This window comes from Glycine max, chromosome 20 (genome assembly GCF_000004515.6).
Source record: "Glycine max cultivar Williams 82 chromosome 20, Glycine_max_v4.0, whole genome shotgun sequence".
In the NCBI taxonomy this organism is placed as follows: domain Eukaryota; kingdom Viridiplantae; phylum Streptophyta; class Magnoliopsida; order Fabales; family Fabaceae; genus Glycine; species Glycine max.
In genome coordinates this window covers 34,823,957-34,849,330 of record NC_038256.2, presented here as the reverse complement: position 1 = coordinate 34,849,330, position 25,374 = coordinate 34,823,957, and the positions used below count along the sequence as shown (strand labels likewise).

The following is a 25,374-nucleotide window of genomic DNA, read 5'->3' as shown; positions in this document are numbered from 1 at the left end:
AAAAAGGTAAATACGAAAGACTTTGGTCAAAAAAGAGTAATCCTGCCATATTGATTTTTTCAACCTGCCATATTTATGTAGTCTACATTAAAAAAAAAATCAGTTTTCCATTATGCAATAATTAATTTAAAAGTATGACTTAACAATTAATTATCTTGTATTGCCAACCAAAAGGTAAGATGGCGATACATTAATTTTACAGGAAAATTTTACGGGGACCAGCAAATTAATTTTTTATTTATTTCCCCAAACATAAGAAACCTAAGCGGTATGTTTTTGACGGATGAAAGTTACCGCCCTCCATGACTCTTTGCTTAAGGACATAAAACTTCAACCAAACCTCGTTAATGTTAATATGGGTGATCTAGAATTTAATTTTTAAGTAAAATTTAATATTTAAGTCTTGTAATATTATGATAAAAAAATACATAAAACATCAATTAGGGCATATTAGATTTGATTTATTGCTTCCCCCAACACAGCAACTAGCAAGGACCCAATCTGTATGGGTCCAAAGTATATTTTGCAAAACACGCCTTTTTCTTATTCACGTAATGACCATACTATCTATCTACAATTACAGCCAGATCGTGGAGTCAATCACTGCCCCAAGGGATTGGCTTATTTTTGTATTACGAAGCTTCACTAATGCGCATTAACATTAATGATAATATATATATATTTTCAAAACATGGCGTAAAATTATAATTGGACGGTCCCATAAGTGGTGGACTAAAGTGAAAAAACGATGATGAGAAGGTGAATATGATTTTTGAATTATTATTTCTGAACTTATTTTATTTTAGTTTCCTTTTATAGCCCAACGAAGCAAAGGCCTAACCTAAACGCAACGCAAGCGGCGAACAGTGTTTTGATAGATAATTGATGTTTGTGAAGAGTGAGTGAGTGAGGCGAGGGTTGTTTCATTTCATTGCTGGCAGAACAAAAAGTTATTTGTATTGTTTTGCTTGCGAGTGTATTCGAGAGCGGAACCTTGATTGAACCTGTTGCGTTGCGTTGCGTCGCGTTTCATTTAAAAGCGGTGTCGTTTCTCTCTCTCTCTCTCTCTCTCTCTTCTGTGTTGCGCCCACAAATATTCCAAAACCCCCTCCCTCTCGCAAGCACCGCACAAACCCAGTTCGCGTGGCTGGAATCCGGTGACGATGGCGGCGGCAGCGGCGACTACTCCATCGTGGCAGCCTCAGGAGCAAGGGTTCAAGGAGATCTGCGGCCTACTTGAGCAGCAGATTTCGCATTCTTCTTCCGCCGATAAGGCTCAGATTTGGCAACACCTTCAGCGCTACTCGCATCTCCCTGACTTCAACAATTACCTCGCCTTCATCTTCTCCCGCGCCGAGGTATTCATTCGCCAATTCCCACTTTCTTCTGCTACTGCTACTTCTATCTAGAATAGTGACGATCGCCTTGCGTTTTTTTGGTTTGATTTAAGTCTGTATGATGCGGAACACTTGTCGTAGTGTATTTGTGCTTGATTTGTTGTTCTGAATGAAATCTAATCAACTTGATGAAGGTAATGCTGCTCAAGCGAGAAAGCGACTATGTTTTATTATTCTCTGTTTTTGATTCTGGTATTTTGTCTGTTACTGTTACTTCATCAATTTGCACCAACAGGTTAATGATAATATGGCACTAGTCAACTCTATTGTTTTGATTTGTTTTTAGTTTCCTCTAACTTGTTTTGAGATAGGTTATATAGTGTGTTTGGTTTCGTGTCAAGTTTTAGGAAAATCGCATCACGTTCATAGCTAAGCAACTTCATGTAGCTTTCACTTATCAACGTGTTTTTCGCGAGTTGTGTTTTCAATGCGAAACCAAACATAATATTTAGTGTTTGGAATAACATCTAAAAAGTTTAGTGTCTCTCAGATGTCTTGAATTATTCTAGTGGTCCATGGAAATAAGTTTAACCTGGATGGTTTTGCCTGGAATAACATTTTGAGACTTCTATTTGTTTATTTATTTTCAAAAGTGCATCAGTTGTGGCGGTTATGGTTCAAGTGATACTGATGTTGCATTGATACTAATGCTGCTGTGGTGATTTATATTGAACAGGGAAAGTCGGTGGAGGTTCGGCAGGCTGCAGGGTTATATCTGAAGAATAACCTCAGAAACACGTTCAAATCTATGCAGCCTGCATACCAACAGTATGTGAAATCAGAGTTGCTGCCTTGTCTTGGTGCAACAGATAAGCACATAAGGTCTACGGCAGGAACTATTATTAGTGTTGTTGTTCAAATAGGAGGAGTTGTTGGGTGGCCTGAATTGTTGCAAGCCCTTGTAAATTGCTTGGATAGTAATGATCTAAATCACATGGAAGGTGCAATGGATGCGTTATCTAAGGTATGTTCTCCATTTTAGAGTCAATAATGTTTTTAAATTGTAGTTCTGGCTAAAATCAAATCTTCAAAGAAAATGAAAGTACTTTCATTATATGGATTGGTGCTACTCAGAACCCTTGTAGAGAAAGAAGAGAAGTTTATTATTATTTGATAAAGAAGATTTTTTTTAGTAGAAATGAAAGAATAGAAAGAGGCAAGGACTAAGGGGGATTAGATGATGGCAACAGAACTATTCAAATCAACACAAATTACACATCAACATGGACCCACACAAAATACCAAATGCAGTGATTTAGATTTTTCTCAAAGAGTGACCGAATGGTTGGGTCATTAACGCTGCAACTCTCATGTACTGTTTGGTAGTAGAACGGTTGACGTTTTCAACATCCCCTCCCTCTTTTCAGCTTCTGTTTGATCCATTTTGGTGTATCTCCCCATTTCCCAAAACATCTCTTGTCTACATGTTATGAGAAAATGAGCACACATCTATGAGGAAGAAAAATATATGATACTGAAAGTGAAATTTTTTGGGTGCTTTTGTGGGAATCCTTTGTCTGTGTTTCTGTACCAAATCCATTCTTTTTTTCGGGTTTGATGGGAGCTTTGGTACAGTGGATTTAGCATGTATACTATCTTTTATGGAATTCCAGAAAACATTGTCATCAGGGGTGCCGAAAAATAAAAAGGCTTAATTATACTTTTGGTTGTCTTAGTTTTTACTGAAATTTGATTTTGGTATCCCTTGTTTCTTTTGCAGCAATGTTATCCTCATACTTCTCGAATTGATTCAATGAAATTCCTTGTCAATCTGATGCTTGCAAGACATAAAATGTGAAGATGTGACACCTCTTCTTTATGATTTCGCTAAATTGAGAGTGATGTGGCCCACCCAATGCCACCTTGGCCGAAGAGTGTGCCACATCAATATCAATCTGATAGGGATAGGGGACTTAAATTGTATTTTGGAAACTATAAGAATGACATTGTTGCAATTGAAACTAAGGGGGGACCAAAAGTGAACTCTACTAAAATTAATGAGATCAAAAGTGTAATTAAGCCAAAAAATTAAAAAAAGTGACATATATTTCATTCCCGATCTCCTTTTGCTGATCATCTCTCTTCCTTCTTCCCATGATGCTAAATCTCCTTTGTTGATTTTTTCATGCAAATAATTTCATGACTTTGGTCTCTGATTTGGTTAAGTCTGATATATAACACATACAATTGAAAAGTTAAAGTCATATATGTACTATTATTTTAACTGGCTGGAAACATTAGTCTCAGCAACTGATACTTAATATTTCATACATTTGTTTCCAGTAATACCTTTTTAACACTTCATGTTTGACTGTGCATGCAGATCTGTGAGGATATTCCCCAATATCTTGACTCTGATGTACCAGGGTTAGCAGAACGCCCTATTAACATATTTCTTCCCAGATTATTTCGGGTAACATCAGTATTTTCTTTTTATAATTGTTTTCTTTCATTTCTTGTAACTGTATCCTCAACTGTTTATTTTTCCTCTTTTATTTTTGTTTCAGTTTTTCCAATCTCCTCATGCTTCATTGAGAAAATTATCACTGGGTTCTGTAAATCAATACATTATGTTAATGCCTTCTGTAAGTGTATCATGGGACTCTATCATCTCAGTTGTCTGGTTATTAAAGTATTACTGAAGTTTTGGAATTGATAGTAATAGTCTCATTGGTTTTGTACAGGCCTTATACGTATCCATGGATCAATATCTTCAAGGTCTGTTTATTCTCGCTAATGACGCTGCTGCTGAAGTGCGGAAGTTGGTGAGTTCTTAATGAACTATGTGCATGTATTTGATGTATAACTCCAATGGAATGTTTCCCAATATTGCTTTATTGCTGAATTACTTAATGCTTCTTTTCCAAATCAAGCTTATTTTTGCTGGTTTGAATTGCTAGTAGTTGAAGGCTTTGGTCTTTTGACCCTGCCCTCTGCTCGCTGTGTATTTTATCTTTTAATTTCTGATATTTCACAACAAGGAATTTTATTAACTGCTTTTTACTGAAATTAGTTATTACTATTTCTTATTAATGTTGGAATCAATTGATACCATCCTAGTTGCTATTGATGACCAGGTTTGTGCAGCATTTGTTCAGCTAATTGAAGTTCGCCCATCTTTCTTGGAGGTGCGCGCCTTGTTCTGGTTCTTTGGAGTTTTTTAAGTTAATTGAATATGCTTATTGTTTTTGGAATGTTGCACATTGAGGTGGTTGATCTATTTTATTCTTTCCATCACACTATAGGCGCTTACTTATTTGAGTAAGTAAAATTCATTTGGAAACATTAAAATCAGAATATCTTGCATTTTATTATATCTATCTGCATTTCTAATTTTCCAACTACTTATATCAGCAAGCACTAAATCTCTTGCTGACGTGCTTTCTTAAAAATTCATGTTATTTCTATCTTCTCTTTCTTATCTATTGTAATTGTTAACACGCTGCAGCCACATTTACGGAATGTTATTGAATACATGTTACAAGTCAACAAGGATACAGATGATGAAGTAGCCCTTGAAGCTTGTGAATTTTGGTACTATTTGTTTGGGATGTTATTTTTTTAATGTTACAACTAGTAGCTGGAGTGCATCATTTAGCTTCTAGATATTGTTATTGAATCACAAGGAAAATAATAAACTTAGTTATGTGTATTTTGTTTTATTGTGTCACTTTCTGTTAAGGAGGGGGGTTTTAGGTTGTTGTAATATATTCTAATTCGAGAAATATCTCTCCCCAGGATGTATAGAATTTTAGACCATCGTGTCAAGTTCATTTAGTTTTGAACTTGATCAGGTACTTGTTTCAAATCACCTTTGCCCCCAAATTTGCTCTGGTATAGCCTGCCTGATGAATTATTCTAACACCCAAGTTCCAAGCCATACTATTGTCCAGCTATGTATATTAATTTTATACTTCTGACTGAGATTGATAATGGGGTTCATTTTGTTTGTCGTTAGTTACTAGGATGGTATAAGCATAATCAATTTCCCATTTCTACAATTATCATGCTGATGCAAATAGGAGTTTGATATTTCTATTACACAGTGATGACATATTTCTTGTTAAGTGTATTTAAAGTTTATACTGTACTTAAACTTTGTCTTTCTTATATCCTGGCTATTTAGCATCTTTCTCTTTTTTAATAATTTCTATTGCAGGTCTGCTTATTGTGATGCTCAACTGCCACCTGAAAACTTAAGAGAATTCTTGCCCCGTCTTATTCCAGTAAATCAAATTATATGATTTTTCTTCTATAATTGTTTTACCATTTATGATTTGGAATTTGAGGTTTATTTGTTGCATCTATGTAGGTATTGCTGTCAAACATGGCTTATGCAGATGATGATGAATCAGTTATTGAAGCTGAGGTTGTCTTTTGGATTGATTAGTAGTTATAGTTGGATTTCAATTACTTCTTGTTTATATGATTTCATTTGTTTGCGCAATGTTTTTTTTCCCAGGAAGATGGTTCTCAGCCTGATCGAGATCAGGTCTGATTGTTTTTAAGTTGACTTAATGGGTTTTCTTTAATTTGAGACCATCATATTTCTAATTTTGTGTGTTTTGCACCACAGGATCTTAAACCTCGATTTCACGTATCAAGGTTTCATGGATCAGATGAAGTAGAAGACGATGTATGTTGTACTTACTCTATTGATTGCTTATTCTAATTATTTGATTAATTTTCCTGCCCTTATTTAATAGGGTTTGTGTAGCTTTTGAAAGATGAAATGATAAAAATATGCTTTGCTAATTTGAAGTCAAATTTTATTTTTCATATTTACAGGATGATGATGTTGTCAACACATGGAATTTACGGAAATGCAGTGCAGCTGCTCTTGATATTCTTTCAAATGTGTTTGGAGATGAGATCCTTCCAACTCTTATGCCTATTGTTGAGGTGATTTAACTTAAGATTCTTGTGGTCATTTTGTGATGATGTTCCGTTTTAATTATCATAGTGGCTAAGGATGAGTACATGCTGAAATGGTACTCTGTTTATTAAAGGCAGACCATGCATAATGATAGTGGATCTAACATAGGTGTATATATGTAAGACATCTATGAAAACTATATTATGACGCTAATTTCTCTGCAAGCCTTTCTTTTTATGAGGCCATTCTAAAATTTCTGCAGGCTAAGTTATCTGCTGGTGGGGATGATGCTTGGAAAGATAGGGAAGCTGCTGTCTTGGCTCTTGGTGCTATAGGCGAAGGTTGCATCAATGGTCTTTATCCGCATCTGTTGGAGGTATTTTCTGTTCTTTGGTTCTGGTGAATTTAATCCAAAAGCAAATGGCCTAATTGTGGGAAAAATAGTTTAATTTGTTTTAAAATTTGATTAAAGTGCGCTTGAATGATTTTATAACGTAGTGTTGCTATATCTCGTAATTATCGATATTGTATTGTAGAAATAATTAGATTATCCAATATATCTAAATTGTATCCTAGAATATTTATCACTTATGACCAGTTTCTCTATTTTTTTCCACATTATATCTCATTATTTTTTCCTTATTATAGTTAGGACCAAAATTAGGGTTAGTGTTCTAAGTTTGGCATACATCATAGTACACAAATAAATGTTATCCAAAGTATATTTTCTCTGCATTCACTCCCTTTATACCTAAACCCCTATAGATTTGTGCATGTTTGTGTCTTTCTTCTCTGGCTACACAATTTCTTGTTAATTTCATTTATATATGATTACTTCTAGAATCATCCATTTATACTTTGTAAATGTTGCTCAACCCCCCACCCCCACCACACAACACACACACACACACATCTCTTTTTGTACTGATCTATTCTTGCTTATGTTCAGTTAGTCGATCACTGTTACATATGATTCTTTCTGGACGAGTTGAAATTTGAAATTCATGCTATATGTTGTTAAAATTGTGATCTAGATTGCAAGATTGCATGATCTTACAATCCTTCTGCCCTGTCCTGATCTGGACTGCACCTGAAATCGCAAGCAGGTAGGATCATAGTGAGATTGTTTGAGTTTGTCAATCCTGAAATTAGAGATTTTTGGGTAAGGTTGCACAACCTGATTCACACAAACCCATATTTGTGCCCAAAATTGTGACTTCCCCCTCCATAACAGACTCCATCTCTCAATCAAGCCCTTCACATCTGTGCCCAAGCCTGTTGCAGGTGACAGCATCTCTTCTGAACCTCTGTTCATCTATGCTATCTCTCTTGCACATCTGCCTTTGCTGTCTTGAAGCCTCCTTCCCCATCTCTCTTGACCTTCTCTTTTGCTGCCTTGCTGATTCCCTGTACATCTTCACACATCTTCCCTATCTCTGGTTTCGGTTTAATGTTTTAGTTTGCTTTGTAATCACTGAAAAATGATTTCTGCTGGGCAACGTGATAGTGAGGCAGGGGCTGGTGGTTATTTATGCGCTAATTATGAGTTGTTTTGGATGTTATGGTGATGAAACTTCAGTTTTGAGTTTGCTTTAATATTGTTAATTATAGGTTTTTGCTCCTATTTTCTATGTGCTTGACTGCATGTATATATTAGTATAATTTTACATTTTGGTAGGATCTTATGAACATTGTTACAATCCTACGTTTTACGATCTTGGACTCCCCTACCAATCTCAAGTAGGATCTTGATCTTGACAACATTGTTCATATTAAAAAAAGGAAAATGTTTCTTTGACAACATTTTGTTAACCTTAGTCACTGTCATTCTTATTTTACTGAGTCTGGTTTTGTGATCTACATTATGTGGCCCTTGCTTCTTACTAATTCAGAATATTAAACAATTCATTGTTTTGCATTTATAGATTGTGGCATTTCTTATCCCTCTTCTTGATGATAAGTTTCCTCTGATACGAAGTATTTCATGCTGGACACTATCACGATTTAGCAAATTTATTGTTCAGGTATGAATGTATTTTGTCCCCTCATCTGCTATTGCACGGGTGTTTATTTTGGCACTACCGATTGTTTTACAGTTCTATAAGATTTTGATCCCTGCAAAGTTATGGCAATATTAAATCTCAATTATTTTGAAATTCCAAATTATTAAATTTAATAATATCTTATTAATATTTAATATATATTCTTAATGTATATAAATACGTTATATTCTCTATTCCTGATAATTGATATTATTTTAACTAATTATTTTAATATTCTCCATCACTTTTATATTAGTGTATTTAACACTCAAGTTTGAGCTTATAGATGTTATAAATTATAATATAACTAAAGAATGCATATGCATCAGACTGACAATCTGTTAACCTAGGTGAAAATAGAAAATAATCTTTTACCAATAAAAGCTTCACAGGGTGAATATTTCACTGAAATCATGAATGGGTTGTAGGCTTGCCTTGCCTCCCTAATGCATACTGTGCTTATAAAATTTGGCATGGATGATCCACTTGATAATTAGTTATAATTAAATAGTTGATTGATCAAAATCACTTTATATGAGGAGTTCATAGATAGTTGCCAAATCTTGCATCAGTCTCAAAGGATCTTGATCTATTGGAATATTGTATGTTGTCCAGATTATTGGAAAATGACAACCTGGAGCAAATATTATATACAACACCTATATGGACTGATATCTAAGTTTAGTAATTCATAGTTAAATAAAGAGAACTTGCTGTATAATTGTCATTTCAAGGCTGTCTTCTTTGAATTTGTGTGTCTTAGGGTATTGGGCATCCTAAAGGCTATGAACAATTTGATAATGTTCTTATGGGTCTTCTACGAAGAATTTTGGATGATAATAAGCGGGTCCAAGAGGCTGCTTGTTCAGCCTTTGCAACTCTGGAAGAGGTTCTGACTACAATTTTTGTTCATTTACCCTTAGTGAATTGATTCAATTACTCGATTTATTTTAAATTTATATAAATCTCAATTTTGGTTTACTAAACTTTTATTATAGGAGGCTGCTGAAGAGTTGGCTCCACGCTTGGAAATTATACTGAAGCACCTGATGACTGCATTTGGGAAATATCAGGTGATTTTCTGACCTTAATAGTTAATACATAATATATGTTTTTTTGTTTCCTGTAAAATGAATCATGTTTGGATGACCTCTATTGTTATGATATTGTGCTTCATTTCCTGTCATTACTTGTATGCTCAGACATCTTTAATTGTAGTCTTTTGTTCTTAATTTCAGAGGCGAAACCTCAGAATTGTATATGATGCTATTGGAACTCTAGCTGAAGCTGTTGGAGGAGAGCTGAATCAGGTATGCTATTTTTATTACTAATCCATTGCATGGTAGAACAATCATCCTTCTTCCTCAAACTAAACTTTTATTTTTTTCCCAAGTTATTTTTCATGATTTATTATCAATATCCTCGAAATAAAATTTTATTTTCTTCACCTACTGTATCTCTCTTTGTTTTGCAGCCTGTTTATCTTGACATTCTCATGCCACCATTAATTGAGAAGTGGCAGCAACTTTCAAATTCAGACAAAGATCTTTTTCCGCTCCTGGAATGCTTTACATCTATAGCACATGTACGGATATCTGTTTTTCCAACAGACTATATGTTAATATATGCATGGAATTTGGGGGCAATGATCTATATAATTTGAAATTTTTGTATGGACTGTAACTGTACATCATATCTATTTTCTTGCTCCTGATGGTGTTCCATTTGATACAGGCTCTGGGTACTGGTTTTGCTCAATTTGCTGAACCTGTATTTAGGAGGTGCATAAATATAATCCAGACCCAACAATTTGCTAAGGTTCTGGTTACTTTTACTCAATGATCTTTCAAAATTTAGTTTGCACTATATCCTCTTAGAAAACTCGAATTTTTGGTTGTTTCCTAGGTATTGCCTAATATTTCATTTTGGGGTTTCATGGTCTATAATTTTAGAATTTTCTAAGAGACCATGAGCAGAAAAAACCCCATCCCATGGACCACACATTACACAAGAATCATTAAGGGTTTAGAATGTACCTTTGTAGCATCACTCAGCTTGTTAGTGCTACAAGTTTTCTCCTTTTATCTTACATTCAAACGACTGTCTACTATGTGTTTTCTGATTAGTCTTAGACTATTAGTATACATACTTAGTATGGAGAGAATAGAGACTGAATATTAGAGAATTGATAGACTTGTTACGAGGTGTTGTAGTACAGTACGATGATAAAGCCTAAAGTGTTACACCTTAATTACACTAATAATCCTAACTAAATAAGGCAACAAATCATTAGATATCAAGAAACATGGAAACTGACAAAATAGGGAGAAACTAGTCCTAAAATAATTTCCAAGATACTCTAAATTATTCTAGGATATGATATTAATATTACATGATATTCTAACAGTGTGAACTAATCAAATGAATACTGCTAGAATGTACTGTCATCTCTTCTGTATATTTATCTTTTATTGATCACTAAGTGCTACAGTCATGCTATATCTGTAAGTGGATCTCTGAAATACGTAAAAGCCTAAAAAAATATCAAGTGTTATTATGCTTTGTATGTGCTTGTTTTTATTACTATCTGTCTATCGAATTATTAATGTCCGCACATCCTATTTGGAATTAAAAGGTTCATTTCCATGACCACTATGTTAGCATCATTTATGATTTGTCTAACAGACTACTGTATTACCGCTTTCCACTTACCAATAGGGGCTGTTTTTGAGATTTTATTTTATCTTCCAACAAGTTGAGTGTCATTCTATTTCAGGCTGATCCTGCCGCCACCACAGGGGTTCAGTATGACAAGGAGTTTATTGTATGCTCTCTTGATTTGCTTTCTGGACTAGCAGAGGGTCTTGGCAGTGGAATAGAGAGTTTGGTACTCATCCAAAATTTGTATTTTTTAGATATGAGATCATGCTTCTCTGTTAGCAAATTATTTGACATCTCTGATGTTATTTTCCCTGAAATATGTGTTCATTTACAAAATGGGAGTTTTTTTAAGCATAGATCATTGTGCAAATCTGTCTGATATTCTTATTTACATCAAGAGATAAGTGCAGTATTTGTTGAACTGTTTCTGTAAATTTTAATACTGAAATAGTCTTGTGGTTGACTGTTATTCCACCTTTTTCCTTCTTGTTTTGCGTAAATATGTTGGCTTGTATTCAGGCATATGCTTGTCAACATTAGAAAGATCTATTTTTATAATGATGCATATTTGTCAACATTATGCTCAGTTTTCTAAAATTAAAGAGTTAATATATTTTGGGGATAGAAGTTGGTTTTGTGGATTATCTATAATATTAAATGTGACCATAATGTTTGCCTTTCAGTAATTAGCATATTTGTGAATTCATGTTGGTGGTTTCATCTGCAAGATTGGAGGCATCAACCCTAGATTATTTCTTAGGTTCCAACATGATATTATCCTTTTTCTCTACAAGATTTACTTCTTTAGTGGAGAAATCATTGATAAACTAATTTTTCAAACCTTGTAAGAGAGGTCAGTGAATTCTTTCTAAAATCAACCATGACTAAAGCTGTTCTAAATTTTTTTAATGGCAGACAAGTCCTTAATTTGGATTTTATTTTAATTTCTTTAGTTTTAAAAAATTATTGTATCTAATGCTATTCCTAAAAGGCATATTTCCCTTTTATTTTTACCTTGTCTCCAAACCTTCAATTCTTTTTTGTGTACTTAAAACTTGAAATGGACAGCAATTCTGCATCTTCTGAACTTCCCTTTGTTATTTGAGATCTTGATATCTGCTTGAGATTAATTAAACCAGAAATTGTATGATTTCTTGTGATTGATCTTGATATACACTATTTGGTAGGTTGCACAATGTTCTTTGAGGGACCTACTTCTGCATTGTTGTGTGGATGATGCTCCTGATGTTAGACAAAGTGCCTTTGCCTTACTTGGAGACCTTGCGCGAGTAAGTTGCATGTAATACTGCATACATTATACCTAAGACCATGTAGCCATTAGTTGTTCCTTGCCCCTGGTGTCTTTTGAAAGTAAATCCACCTTTTGAAAGCAAAAATTTATTTATTTGGGGTTGGCGAGGGTGGGGACTGGGTGAAAATAAGTTTGGGTCTACCCAAACATGTTATTTTTACATCTTTTGTAGAGGAGCAGGGATTGTTCTGTGGACTGTATCTTAGTTGATGGGATTCTAACAATGGTAATTTGGCTAGGTGTGCCCGGTTCATTTGCACCCTCGTTTGTCTGAGTTTCTTGAGGCTGCAGCCAAGCAACTGGTATGTGTGTGCCTGATATAAACTTATCCATAAGGGTTGCATTTATTTGGTCATTTTATTCTTATACTGTGTCTGGTGTACAGGAGATTTCTAAGGTAAAGGAGGCTATTTCAGTAGCAAATAATGCATGCTGGGCAATTGGAGAATTAGCAGTTAAGGTATGCAATTTTTAATGATGCTTTCTGATAAAATGATAGAAATGTATGGAAGCTAGAAGCTAATATGCATTGATGGATACTGTCATAATTAATAATTAGGATACTTTCAATTTCAAAAGCTGTGTTAGACAGTAATGAATACTGTGATGGTTAAATGATAGCCATCCATATGCTAAAAATGATGTATATGTGGTAGAGAAGCCACGGAAAGATCAGTTAGTCTTTCTGCTCATAATGAAGGTAGTCATCACTAATTTTGCCTGCTGTCTCGGTCATCTTTAGTGAGAAACTGGTTTTGAATCTCTGGATTGACCACAAAGTGATGAAGATAACGTCCCTCGGTATCAGCTTCAACTTGCTGTTTCAGATGAGAAACTTTTTCATCCAAAGAAACGGAAACTGAGTGGCATTCTGGAAACTGGGATTGATGTTTGAACAGATGAAGTTGGAAGGTGAGAATCACCCGGAATTTGGAAAGGACTGAATGGTGAGGCAATAGTTCAGGTCAAATTCAAGCTCTAGATACCATATTGTAATCTTTGATTGGAAGAGAAAATGAGAGTAGGAAGATATCAGAGTGAATCTGTTAATCTATATATTTTCATTACTGAAAGAACTCTGTTAATAGATTTTACTATTTACAGACTCAAGCCGAGACAACTGTCCCAATTGAACTCCGTTACAGAGTTAGACTGATTTGATTCTGTTATTAGTGACGGAAACTAACCGCAACTAACTATGCCTAGCTGAGACACAAATGAAATCAGGCTATAACTAACATGTAACAACCTTGGTTATCAAATCCTGATTTGAATTGTGAATCAAAAGGCATATTTTCTGAATTGTGAATTTAACAATTCTGTGAATAGCTCTGTATGGCTATTGAATTGAAAGATAAACTTCAAATAGACCAATATACAGCTCATATCAATGACAATAACAAAAAGTGACTGCTCAAATTCAACTGTATAACTACTTAAAAATATAAAAAGTCTTCAAATTAATTTGTTTATTATTTTAAAAATATTAAATGCCTAAATATTTTTTTATAAAATATTATAATAATCATTAGTATTAAATCCTCTTTTTGATTATAAATCTTTAACTACCATACTCAATGTTTGGCCCAAGTGCATCTGGCTGGTCCAATCAATTCAAGTGCATGTTTGGAAAAGATTTTATAATGCATGTATAATTCTCTCTCACCACGTCTGATGCAGAAGCAACACTCATGAGCTTCTACATTTCTTTAAAACTGACGTGAAAATGAGCAAGACATGGATCATAGACGTGTGTCCAAACACACTGTAAATCATGGGTCATTATAGTGCACTCTTGTCTTCCTTCAAGCATGCTTACCACTACAAGTGCTTGTTTTGTTTGTGTAGTGACAGATGTATTGTATGGTTCAGGTTTTTGACATTTATTGATCTTTTGTTTTAAGCTAGATGCTTTATATTGGGTCCTGGGATGGTATACTGTTGTTGACAACCACGCCCTTCATCTTAAAGATTCAGCACTGTAACTCTAGCTTGCCATGCCGGGTTCTGTTTGGTTTCTATTTTCATTGTGTCACTTTCCCTCCAATCATGTAAAAAAAATGCTAAAAAGTTGTAAAATACTAAAATAATGTTTTAACTTTTACAGTAGGGGCAGATAAAACTGTCCCAAAAACACTCCTAGTTGAAATACTTAGGATAGGTTGTTGACAGATAATTTTTTGGATATGCTAATAATATATTATTACAGCTTTATATATTGATTCATTGATGCTTTTGTTTGATGGCTTCCACATTAAATTTTGAATACATGTTTTTCAGTCTTAATTTCACCAACACCAGAGTTGAAATGGAGAAATCTAAATTAAGGCTTTGGATGTTCTAGCACAATTCATTTTTTCTCCACCTCTGACTGAGTATTGGATGTGTTATTAGTGTGAATATCTTCTGACATTAACTATTCCATGTCACATTTTATTCATTTTTATATAAAATCAGTCACTGTGAATTATGAATTTTGAATTTCAGGTTCGTCAAGAAATTTCTCCCATTGTTTTAACTGTAATTTCATGCCTGGTCCCAATTCTTCAGCATGCAGAGGTCATTATCACGTCACATTCTTGAATTATAATTTTGGTCATGTTCAGTTGCTGATTGTCTTGCTGTTTATAGGGACTCAACAAGTCACTTATAGAAAATAGTGCAATAACATTGGGGAGGCTTGCATGGGTCTGTCCGGAGCTTGTATCACCACATATGGAGCATTTCATGCAATCTTGGTGCACTGCTTTGTCAATGTAAGTTGTACCACTTATGTGTTTTATATAGTAATGACTTCCACAATGAGCACATAACAAATATATTTGGTTCTCTTTAGTTTGCTGCTATAAGAAAATGTTTTGAAATTCATAGATGATTTTGCAATTTTTGGTGCATGATAAATTTTGTGAATAAATTACTCATCATTATAGAAGTTTGTCTTCAACATAAGATGAGAAATTGGTTTTAGTGTTGTTTCCTTGGGAGTGTAATCAGTTCAGTTTCAATGGTGGTGGCTGAGATAAGAGATGGATGTTTTTCTTTCGAAAAAAAGATGGAGAATATTAGATTGAGTGGCCTAAAAAGCATTTTAGATTCATAATGACATTGCTTTGCTTTTAGGAAATGAAAATATGGTTGGTTTTGTGTTCTGTTTCTCTGAAACTTGACTTTGGGTCATGTTGAACAGACTTTACAATAAAACAGTGCAATATACTGCAACCATTAATTGCTGTTGAAATCCCATATCCATTATAGATATGACTAAAGTAGAGCTTATAAAGTTTTAGGCAATAGCTTTTTGGGTTTAGTTTAAGGTTAGGCTCAATTCAAGACGTATTGTGGTAATTTTTTACTTTGAAATTCGTACATTGAGGATCCCCATTTAATATCTTAATATTGACATTTTTACATTAGATGTTAGCAGTTGAGATCTCCTTGGGAGTCTAAATGGTATTAATCACACAAAAAATGTGTTTTGTGTTCAAGGCATTTACTCTCTTAAGAAGCTGAGAGTCCTCTGCCTTGTAATAAAATCTTAGATAATGCCTTCTGAGAACTTAGAATAGTCAATAGTAGTGCCTGTAATTCTGTATTTATTTAAATATTTGGAATTCATGCATAGTAACACATAAAGGAGAGTAAAGCAATATCTCAACCTCTTCACTTTACAAATTGATCATAATATTAGATGTCCACTGTTTCATTGCTGGTTATCTTGTATATTAATTTCTCTTTGATGATTTTTTGCAGGATACGAGATGATGTTGAGAAAGAGGATGCTTTTAGAGGTCTATGTGCTATGGTATGCTCCTATTCACTCTGTAATTTTTTTTACATGTAGACTTGTAAAGTAATTTGTATTTTACATTTGTTTTCAGGTTAAGGCTAATCCTTCTGGAGCTCTAAGCTCGCTTGTTTACATGTGCAAAGCCATTGCAAGTTGGCATGTATGTTTTGCAATCATCATTGTCCATCTTAAAAGTTAGAAGTGCTTTAAGGTTTCTGTAATATAACTGCTTTTATTAACGTCTATAGGAAATAAGGAGTGAAGATTTACACAATGAAGTCTGCCAGGTCTTACATGGGTATAAGCAGGTTAGTGTTGCTTCACTTTCGGGTGTGCATCTGCCTAGGGAATTACATGTTTATGTTATAGCTGTAATACGTTCCTCATGGAAATGAAACTATAATCCCATGTTTTTGCTTTAGATGCTGCGCAATGGAGCGTGGGACCAGTGTATGTCTGCTTTGGAGCCTCCAGTAAAAGAAAAGCTTTCGAAATATCAAGTATAATTCAATTGTGTGAGCATTGTATCTGCATTGATCTTGTTAATCATTTTGTGTGTTGTCAAGCAATATTGGAGTCACGATTCATATTAAGTGGGAGCTGAGTCTCGGTCCAAGTTTTCAGACAGGGTACCAGTACTTAAACAATTCGTTTGAGCTTGATGATTACAGGAAGTTCCACAAGCCTTGAAGATCTCACTTGATGGAGTTTCCCATGAGAAATGTACAGGGGAATGACTTTCAGCCTTTAGAAATGCTTGATTCTTTTTTGTCTTAATAGTTGAAGCCTTAATTAAAAGCTAGGAGTTTTATTCGACCCTTGTGTTCGTCGTCACAGTTTTCCAATATTTTTACTTTTTTAAGTTGATAGGTTGTGTCTTGGTTACACAGTTTTGTACCACCAGAGAGAGAGAGAGAGAGAGGAGGGGGGGGGGGGGGGGGGGTATGATCTGACTTGTATTTTCCAGCGTATTTAGTTGTTAAATTGTGTGAGCCGTAACTTGAAAATCAATTTCAACTGTGTTGCCTCAGGCAGCGCATCATTTAAATTTTGATTGAGACAATAATTAGTTAAACTTATGTATGCTTATTGACTTTTTTTTTTTTTTTTTACTTTCGGCCCAGAGTAAAAAATGTTTTATGCTGTCGGTGCCCCTTAACAATAGCTCATATCTACAGTGGCTTTCATTAGAAAAATGAATAAAATAAAAATCTGTGATATATAGTTTTCAGTGTAATTTTGATTTACTGTAGGTCTAAAATTTTACGGTTATGCGATTGATATGGTTGTTTTTACTATAAGATAAGTACTTTGTTTTATCATGTAGTTCATATTTAAAAAAAACCATGACACAAATTGTTTAGTGATATAATGATAGTGAATTATGTATGCAAATTTGTGCTGGCAATACGTCATTTTTGAGACCTAAAATTGATATATAAAATACGTGAGCACGTCCACCAATTGACCAAGTTAAAGGTTAGAAAGGTGTTTAGTTCCTTACTTCTGTTGAGCAGCAAGGGGGATTCTTTTTATCCCCTAATGATTTTACAAATTTACTCATTCAAAATTATTCGACATACACTTTTAATTGATAGTATTTAGTATAATATGATCATATTTTTGTATTAATATAATCTAGTCATAAAATAGAGGCTAATTCACAGCAGTTGTTCACATGGGTTTATTAGGATTCTATGTTTCTTTATATTTTGGTCTTCTATTGAATATATCAGGAACACCAGCTTCCATTTTCTGGTTTGATATATTGATGTTTGTCATTGTTAACAACTAAGCAAGTTTTAAACAATTGACCTTGCAGTTATTATTGTTCGTAGGTGGGAAAGTTGGTATTGCCAGCACAAATTTGCTAACATAAGTGTTTAGTAGGAGACACGTATATAACGTTGTGGATTGAGAAACTGATTCTTGGCAGCTTCCAATTCTATTCTTTCCCATCTCTTTTTTCTCTTGATATCTTCTTGATGTGCCATTGATTCTTTAGCTTCCATGTCCATGAGACCCTTTGAATACATATCTGGATCAATGTCTTCCAGCATCACTTTCACACTCTCTGTTAGTTGCCTCACACTCTTGCTCCAATGCGACTTCAGGTTCTTTTCCATGCCTTCTACAATCACAGTAAATACTTCTACCGTTCCTATTAATGCCATTTTCACGAACTGCTCATTGTTCCACACATAGAGTGCACGCTCGGCTACCTAAACCAAATTTATGTATCATAAAATGAAATCTCTGTTTATCAAATCCAAAATTCAGAAAACTGACAATGGAATAATAAAGACATGATGGTATATACATTCAAGTAAATTGTGAGCTTAACTAGTAAAATACAAATACCTAGCAGTTGAATAAAGAGCACAAAGCATGATGAACATATATAATTTTCAGTAGAGTAAAATTATGGACATTATTAAGAGTTATTATACCTGGGAATTCCAGCTGTTTATGCATTTTGTGATCTGGGTAGATAAGGACAAGGCCTACTTATGATACTGGTCAGGGTCTAAATTCTCGACCAGATCTTCCAATTCCCCAATTAGTAAGATTTCTTTTTGACAGTTTATGACAGGCCAGTACCTCAAAATTCCTCTAACAACAACCCCTCCAAGCATAGGCTCCTTCTGCACAAACTATGACACGCAATAAGCCAATTGCCTATTGTACACTTGCATCCCTTTGGTCTTGTGTAGAGGAATGAGCACTCTCATGAGAAACAGCTTGTGCTCTTCCTTGAGTGGCACGGTAAAGCCATTGATTATGGTTCCCTATATCTCAAGCAAGTCCACAATCCCCAGATGCTTCTCTGTCTCAAACACATAGTTCAAGAGCACCTTGGTCATCGATTTCCTCATGAAGGAACGATCAGAAATGAACTCGGAGTATATCTTGTGGTACACGTTTTTCAAACTCTCGCGTTCCATTGGATCCTCAGGCTGGAAAAGTGCTTGGAGGTTGCAGAGGAAAGAATGATCAATTCCCTCTCTTAGTATCCTTTTGTTAAGAACAGAGGACTAATTATACTATGCTAACTACACTAACATATATTTGATAATTCTTATCTGCCTTCTTCTCATTCATTGCTTGATATTTATAGGCTTACATTGCTATTGGTATTTAACAAACTATAACAATTATGTTGTAACAGAATTGAGGGAGCACTATGGCTGTCCCCTAACAGAATGGTGAGCACAAATGCTGTCCCCTCTAATGCATAGTCATTCCGGTAAGTGGGCTTAGTGTGGTTTCTTATTGGTCTGTAGTTGTTATGTCTCCTGTGGTGCTGTTAACAAGCTTGAGAAGTATCTCATAAACTATTTGGAGATGTGACCATAGGGATGAGAATATAGAGATGGGGTCTTCTTTTTCTGGCAATTCTGTGAGGGAAGAAGAAGGGTTGGAAGGTGGAGGGAGTGGCCTGAAGAGGTTGGCTGAGATCATGGCCACTAGAGGCCCCCAAAACTTTTTCATGCACTGGCTTCTTGGAGGACTTCAATATAGACACTAATCTTGTGAGTTGAAGCCTCTTTGAGTCTCTTTGTGCAGGAGATTCTGAAGGGTCAGTGAAGGTGAAAACAAAGGTGCAGTAAGAAATGGTGGAGAGAAGTTCTTCATTTCCTGAAGGAGAAGATGGGATTGTGAAATGAGGACTCTCCTGCAAAAACATTTCATGGAGTGTTTTTGGGTTTTTCTTTGGGCTGCTTGTTGATGGTGTTGGTGACACTTTCTGGCTGACCATTTTTTTTTTCACTACAAGAAATTTCGCTGTTACCGACGAACCAAACCTGCTGCTTTCTCTCGTAGGGTTGTTTCACAACGTTGTTCTGGTTATATCTTTTCCACCATAAAGCTATGGTGATGGAGAAAATATGGAAATGTTGTTCTATAGTAAGTAACACGTCTGTTTTGGTTCATACAAAAGCCAAAAGCGGCGATGCCTTTGCACAAGAAGCGTTGGAATGCCGATCTGTTGTCAAAATCATTAGAACTGTCACATTCTTGTGTTATGAAGGTATCTATCCTCATTGTTTCTGATATTTCCATTTGGATTTTGCCACTTGCAATGTTCGGCATATTCATTTGTAGTTAGGAACACTTTTTTTTAGTTCTATTATTTTATGTGTCTTGCATGTGCCTCACCGGCCACCAGTATGGATTATGTTTGAGAATAAAGAGATTTGATTTGAGTAAAATTTTTTTCCTTGAACACATGATAATGTTGTGTTTGGATGGCAAAGGACAAAAAACAAATCTTGTATTGGAACCATGATCCTTTCCATTTCCAGAGTTATGCCCACAAATCGTACTTGTTTGTCTTTCTTGCTAATTTTATAAAGAAAAAATAATGATAAGCTTTATGATAAATACAAAACCACTAGTTCTAGGTAGCATAAATATTTATCAGGATTCACGTATTAATCAAAACTAACTATTAAGAGTTGTTATCACTAATTCATGAATAATTAAAAAAGTTTATAAAAAAATTACATTTGAATATCCTGCGAAATTCTTTAATAATGTAAAAAGTTGCTAATCAAAATTAACTCTATGAGTAGTAAATGATGTTAGATTAGTTGATAAAAAATTAAAAAAAAAAATTACAAAAAAAATTACACCTAGTTATTTTGTCAAATTCGACAAGTCCTTAAATTGTTAATGTCCTTGTTAAGTCATCAACTAACATTGATACTTGACATCAAGGATTAAAAGTGATAACAAAAAAAAAATTAGGAATTTTGACAATATAAAATTTCTTACACGGTGTCTAGAAATTAAACTACTCGTATTAGGGGCATAGACATAGCAGCATCAGAGATACAATTGAACAGAAAAACAGGAAAGATGCATGAGGGGGAGGTAAAGAGAAAGGTTAGCTTGCATTCAGTTCTTACAAAAGCTTTATGATAAATACAACTACAAGTTCTAAGTAGCACGAATATCTGGAAGATCAGGATTAACAGAGAATCTAAGCCATCTTCTCTGCTCCATATATTTCAAACAAGGCCTTAATACAAGCCCTATGATCACAGCTGAGAAGCTTACAATGAAGACCTTGAAAGAAGCAAGAGCTAAGACCACAAATATCAGCAGTGTTGGAAGCACACACATCAATATAGCTCCCGTTTTCCCAACAGGCACTTTATAAGGCCTCTCGGCATATGGGAGTTTCCTCCTTAACTTGACAAATGCCACGAACTCCATAAGCATCCCAAAACAGTACAAGAAGTTCTCAGCAGCAACTATCTCTTGAAAGCTCAACCATGAAAGCAAGACCACCCCAGATGCAGAGAACAAAATGCCAACAAGAGGGGTCCCATAACGTGACCTTTTCGCAAAGAACTCAGGAACCATGCCTCTTTCTGCCATCCCCAAAAGTTGGAAGGAGTCACTGCTCATCTCAGCCATAAACATCCCCATATTTGACAAAGCAGATGCTGCTTGAACCCAACTCCTTAACCAAACCCCTCCAATCACTCTAGCAACTTCTGAGAAGTAACCATCATACCATAGCTCACGGTTAACCGGCATAGCTCCAGTTCCTATCAGAAGAGGCAAAAAGTACCCCAAAACAACCAACATAACAGCATATAAAAGAGCTTTTGGGAGGGTTTTACCAGGATTATCCACTTCTCCAGCAAGGGTACTAATTGAGTCCCAGTAGTTCAAATTCCAGAAGAGAGTGTTCAAGTATAAACCCCAGTTCACTTTCTTCAAATCAACCATGATCCACCTAGTTGGTTTTATTCTAGGTATTGCTATAACTCCCATAACCATGAAAGGAAGTAATGAAAAGATTCCCAACAATATTGCAGCCCACCCCACTATGGTTAGCCCCCTATAGTTCATGTAAGTGAGAGCTAAAACTAAAACTATCACTGCTATTATCCTTGGAAAACCACCTCCTAAAGCTGGAATAGCTGACTTAAGGTAATCCAAAAATAGAACTGGATATAAAGCATTGTCAATGACTCCACTGAGCCATTTCATCCAACCTAGTTGGAAACCCCAGTTAGGACCCAGTGCAGATGAAACCCAAACCACATAGCCACCATTCTCAGGGAACATAGTACCCATTTCTGCAGTTAGGAGTGCCTCTGGAACACTCCAAATGAATGGGAAAAGCAAGAAACCAAGGAGAGCCAACAATGGACCAGCTGCTCTCACAGTGTCTTCCACACCAAAAGGTCCTCCCGAGACCTCATAAAAGATCAAGAACATCAGAGGCATAATTGAAACCTTGCTCATCTTCTCTAACTTTGGAGTTGAACCTTCTCCTCCCAGTGTCACATATTCAGCATTATTGGACTCCATTTCACTTGGCATTTGCTATATAATTCTCAGTGACTCTGCATTTCAACTTCAATTCATCAAGTATGGAGATTTGTCAGCTTACAACTTCACAGAGAAATTTGCCAAAAGACCATTATCATGGAATTGCTATTAATTTTTTAAAATTAGAAAACTTTTAAAAAACTGGTTTGAGATTCCAATTATGAATATAGAATGATATAAACTTAACCTACTGCACCCTGATACATCTATTTTTAAATTGGTTACTTTTAATCATGCAAATTATTGATCACTTAAATTCACGTTCTTATCCCGTGCAAGTTAAGTCACTTTTTTTATTATATAAAATTGAAGTTAATTAATTAAAATATTCAAAAGATTAAATGAAACAAGTAACAAACATATCAACTAACACAAGTATGAAGAAAATAAACTGAAGAAGACAAAAGTGCAACAAATCCAAATTTAACCGCACCGCCCTCAAACAACTAAAAAGCCTGTTGATATTTTTATATTTTATGATTCTTTTAGGTGTTTATCAGTTTATCTTTATGTCTGTGTATTTTGTCTACTGCTTTAGACTTTAAAGTGTATATTTTTGTGCTATTTACCAAACCCAATTCTAAAAAAAGGAGTAGTGTTTTTAAACAAAACATCTCTTAACCACGATGTTGATTCAAATTTGGTTTAGAATTCATACGTTTGCGTATGGGTGCTATCTGTATAAGTGAAGTCACATCACCACAAATCGTAATAATGAAAAACAAATTATAGCAGTTAGATTTTTTCTCACTTTTTCTGAAAGTAATTTTACACAACTCATCAATTAATTCATTTTCCACAATCTATTAAGTTTTGAATTTTTATTAGTGTCACAGTATGTTCAAGCGTTCGGAGAACAACTTTTTAAAAATCAGAAATATAACAAAAACTGTTTTTAAAACAACGAACAAATAAGACTTTAATTTTTTTTAGAAAAAAGGCTTTCAGCGAAAATGTATTCAGTTTATACTTAATTAATGTTGAAATTATGACCAAGCATATCCTCTTTATTTTTTAAAATAAAAGTCTTCCTCACATTTTCATTTTCCAATAAATTGAATTTTCTTCCTTCCTTTCCTATGTCCTAATCGTTCGTCCATTCTCAGGACAGAGCACCACGGCATCAATCAACCCAAAAATCATTGCCACCTCAATGCCCATTGAATTCAAGCTAGCTCAGCTCCTTCAATCTTTAAACAAGCTTATTCACCACTTTAAATTCCTCACGCAAATTTCATTTGAAAAAAAAGAAAAGAAAACCTTTAATAGCTTCATGTGATACAATTGAATGAAACAGAACAATATGAGCATCTAAGGAGAGCCAAAGCCAGAACATAAAATGTTGAAACTTGAAAGCGTGTAACGAAGAACATTGTATGAAATAAAAAAGAAAATAAGAGTGAATGCATTTTACCTGTCTGAGGAATTAGTAGCAACAATGTGTATCAGAAAGAGTGAAAGAAGAAAGGGAGAATAAGAAGCGATTGTATAGAGGTTAGTGTAGTGACTAATGACTAAACTAACTAATTACGTGTCAAAATGTGCACTAGAGTGTGTCTGAGTAAGCCAAACACGTTTCTGCTTTGCTTTGAAGATCAGAACAACTTTTCTGTCTTTTTCCTCAATCCACCAAAGTGAGTTCTATCTTAATTATAATACTTGGATTGATTGAAGTTTGTAAGAGCAAGTTTAGATTAAAATTATATTATAAAATCGTGGAGTTTGGTAAAAAAAAATTATGACTTCCTCTATTTCTTAAAGGTTTAATTAATTAATTCATTAACATTAAGAAAATTGATTAATGTTACTTTAAAATTATTCCGGTAAACAAAACTATTTTTTTTTAGAAAAAATATTTATATCATTTCATTAATAAGAAGTGTCTCAATAGTTTTTTTTTTTTTGAGACCTGCCAGAAAACACGTTGAATAAACATGTCAAAATAATAACATAGGAAATACAAGATGGAATAACATAAAAAAAAAAAAAAAAACTCTAAGCTGACCATCTAACGACAAATCATAATTAATGATTCTATTGGCTACTTCATTAACTTCCCGCAAGACATAAACACAAAAAGTGTCTCATATAATGTGGAATCAAATGGATCTTGATACTCTAGCAAAATAATTAATTAATGAGTCTCATTGCAATATCATTCTAAAACTGACTTTTAATTAAATATATTTTTGTAAAAATAATTAAAGCATGAAACATTTAGATCGAACCTTATAACATGATAAAGTCATACTTTGAATTGATTAGAGAAAATATAACAATACTTCCTTCAGTTGTGAATATAAACAACAAAATGTCGTATTTTTTCTCTCAAATATAAATAAATTTAAATTAATTATATCTTATTACCAACTTTTGTCGCGTTTGATTAGCGTGGCGTTGAGGTTGTACTTGTACACGCTCTTTCACTTTTGTTCATTTTCTCATCAATTCTTCTCTTTTGCTTGTTACCAACTTCTACTACCACCACTTGTGGAATGCCCATATCTCAAGCCATTTAAATTTAAGAAAAAATAAATAAATAAAAGAATGAAAGTAAGACGTCTTTAATTATTTCTTTATTTTTTTAATTGAATTTTAATATTTTTTTTCAAGAAATTAACAATAACAAAAAATAAATTATTTATCTTAAGTCGAAAATATGATTTATAAGTTAAAATTACTTATTTATTAATAATTTTAATTGTGATAAATATATTAAAAATATTTTTAAAAAATTTAGATTAATAAAAATGAAAGTTTCCTAATAATTTTAGAAATTATCTTCTAGTAATTTTTTTTAATTCACTAATTATCCTTTTCTATTTACAATAAAATGACTTATAAGTCATAGACAACTTTTCGTAGAATGGTATCCTTTAAAGGGAAAAAAAACTTAACTTAATTTTAATTAGTAAAATTAACTTGGCTTAAACTTGATATAAGTT

General features: G+C 34.1%; 3 protein-coding genes across 3 annotated transcripts; 1 reads left to right on the top strand and 2 right to left on the bottom strand.

Annotated features, from left to right (window-relative positions):
• Positions 1-836: 836 nt before the first annotated feature.
• Positions 837-17,150, top strand: LOC100792702 (transportin-1). The gene is made up of 29 exons (XM_003555808.5): positions 837-1,358; positions 2,074-2,361; positions 3,721-3,810; positions 3,905-3,982; positions 4,082-4,162; positions 4,475-4,525; positions 4,846-4,931; positions 5,557-5,623; positions 5,710-5,766; positions 5,860-5,889; positions 5,974-6,033; positions 6,186-6,299; positions 6,536-6,649; positions 8,199-8,297; positions 9,079-9,204; positions 9,314-9,388; positions 9,554-9,625; positions 9,790-9,900; positions 10,050-10,133; positions 11,092-11,202; positions 12,164-12,265; positions 12,528-12,590; positions 12,674-12,748; positions 14,776-14,847; positions 14,920-15,044; positions 16,039-16,090; positions 16,167-16,235; positions 16,324-16,383; positions 16,498-17,150. The coding sequence occupies exons 1-29, from the start codon at positions 1,164-1,166 to the stop codon at positions 16,579-16,581; spliced, it is 2,691 nt and encodes an 896-aa protein (XP_003555856.1). The 5' UTR covers positions 837-1,163; the 3' UTR covers positions 16,582-17,150.
• Positions 17,151-18,864: 1,714 nt separating this feature from the next.
• LOC121174355 (serine/threonine protein phosphatase 2A 57 kDa regulatory subunit B' kappa isoform-like) lies at positions 18,865-19,835 on the bottom strand. The gene is made up of 2 exons (XM_041013556.1): positions 19,428-19,835; positions 18,865-19,032 (listed from the first exon to the last, which is right to left on the bottom strand). Exons 1-2 carry the CDS (start codon positions 19,833-19,835, stop codon positions 18,865-18,867), a joined length of 576 nt encoding a protein of 191 aa, XP_040869490.1.
• Positions 19,836-20,862: 1,027 nt separating this feature from the next.
• On the bottom strand, positions 20,863-24,027 carry LOC100806830 (probable polyamine transporter At1g31830). The gene is made up of 2 exons (XM_003555160.5): positions 23,844-24,027; positions 20,863-22,454 (listed from the first exon to the last, which is right to left on the bottom strand). The coding sequence occupies exon 2, from the start codon at positions 22,418-22,420 to the stop codon at positions 21,020-21,022; it is 1,401 nt and encodes a 466-aa protein (XP_003555208.2). The 5' UTR covers positions 22,421-22,454; positions 23,844-24,027; the 3' UTR covers positions 20,863-21,019.
• Between the last annotated feature and the right edge of the window lie 1,347 nt (positions 24,028-25,374).

Bases quoted from the DNA above. Each gene is read 5' to 3' on its own strand.
- LOC100792702 (XM_003555808.5), top strand. From the start codon at position 1,164: ATGGCGGCGGCAGCGGCGACTACTCCATCGTGGCAGCCTCAGGAGCAA. The intron at 9,389-9,553 runs GTGATTTTCTGA...TCTTAATTTCAG, and splicing joins CTGCATTTGGGAAATATCAG to AGGCGAAACCTCAGAATTGT. The intron at 12,266-12,527 runs GTAAGTTGCATG...TAATTTGGCTAG, and splicing joins TACTTGGAGACCTTGCGCGA to GTGTGCCCGGTTCATTTGCA.
- LOC121174355 (XM_041013556.1), bottom strand. From the start codon at position 19,835: ATGGTCAGCCAGAAAGTGTCACCAACACCATCAACAAGCAGCCCAAAG. The intron at 19,033-19,427 runs GTCACATCTCCA...GCACTTTTCCAG, and splicing joins TCTATATTCTCATCCCTATG to CCTGAGGATCCAATGGAACG.
- LOC100806830 (XM_003555160.5), bottom strand. From the start codon at position 22,420: ATGCCAAGTGAAATGGAGTCCAATAATGCTGAATATGTGACACTGGGA.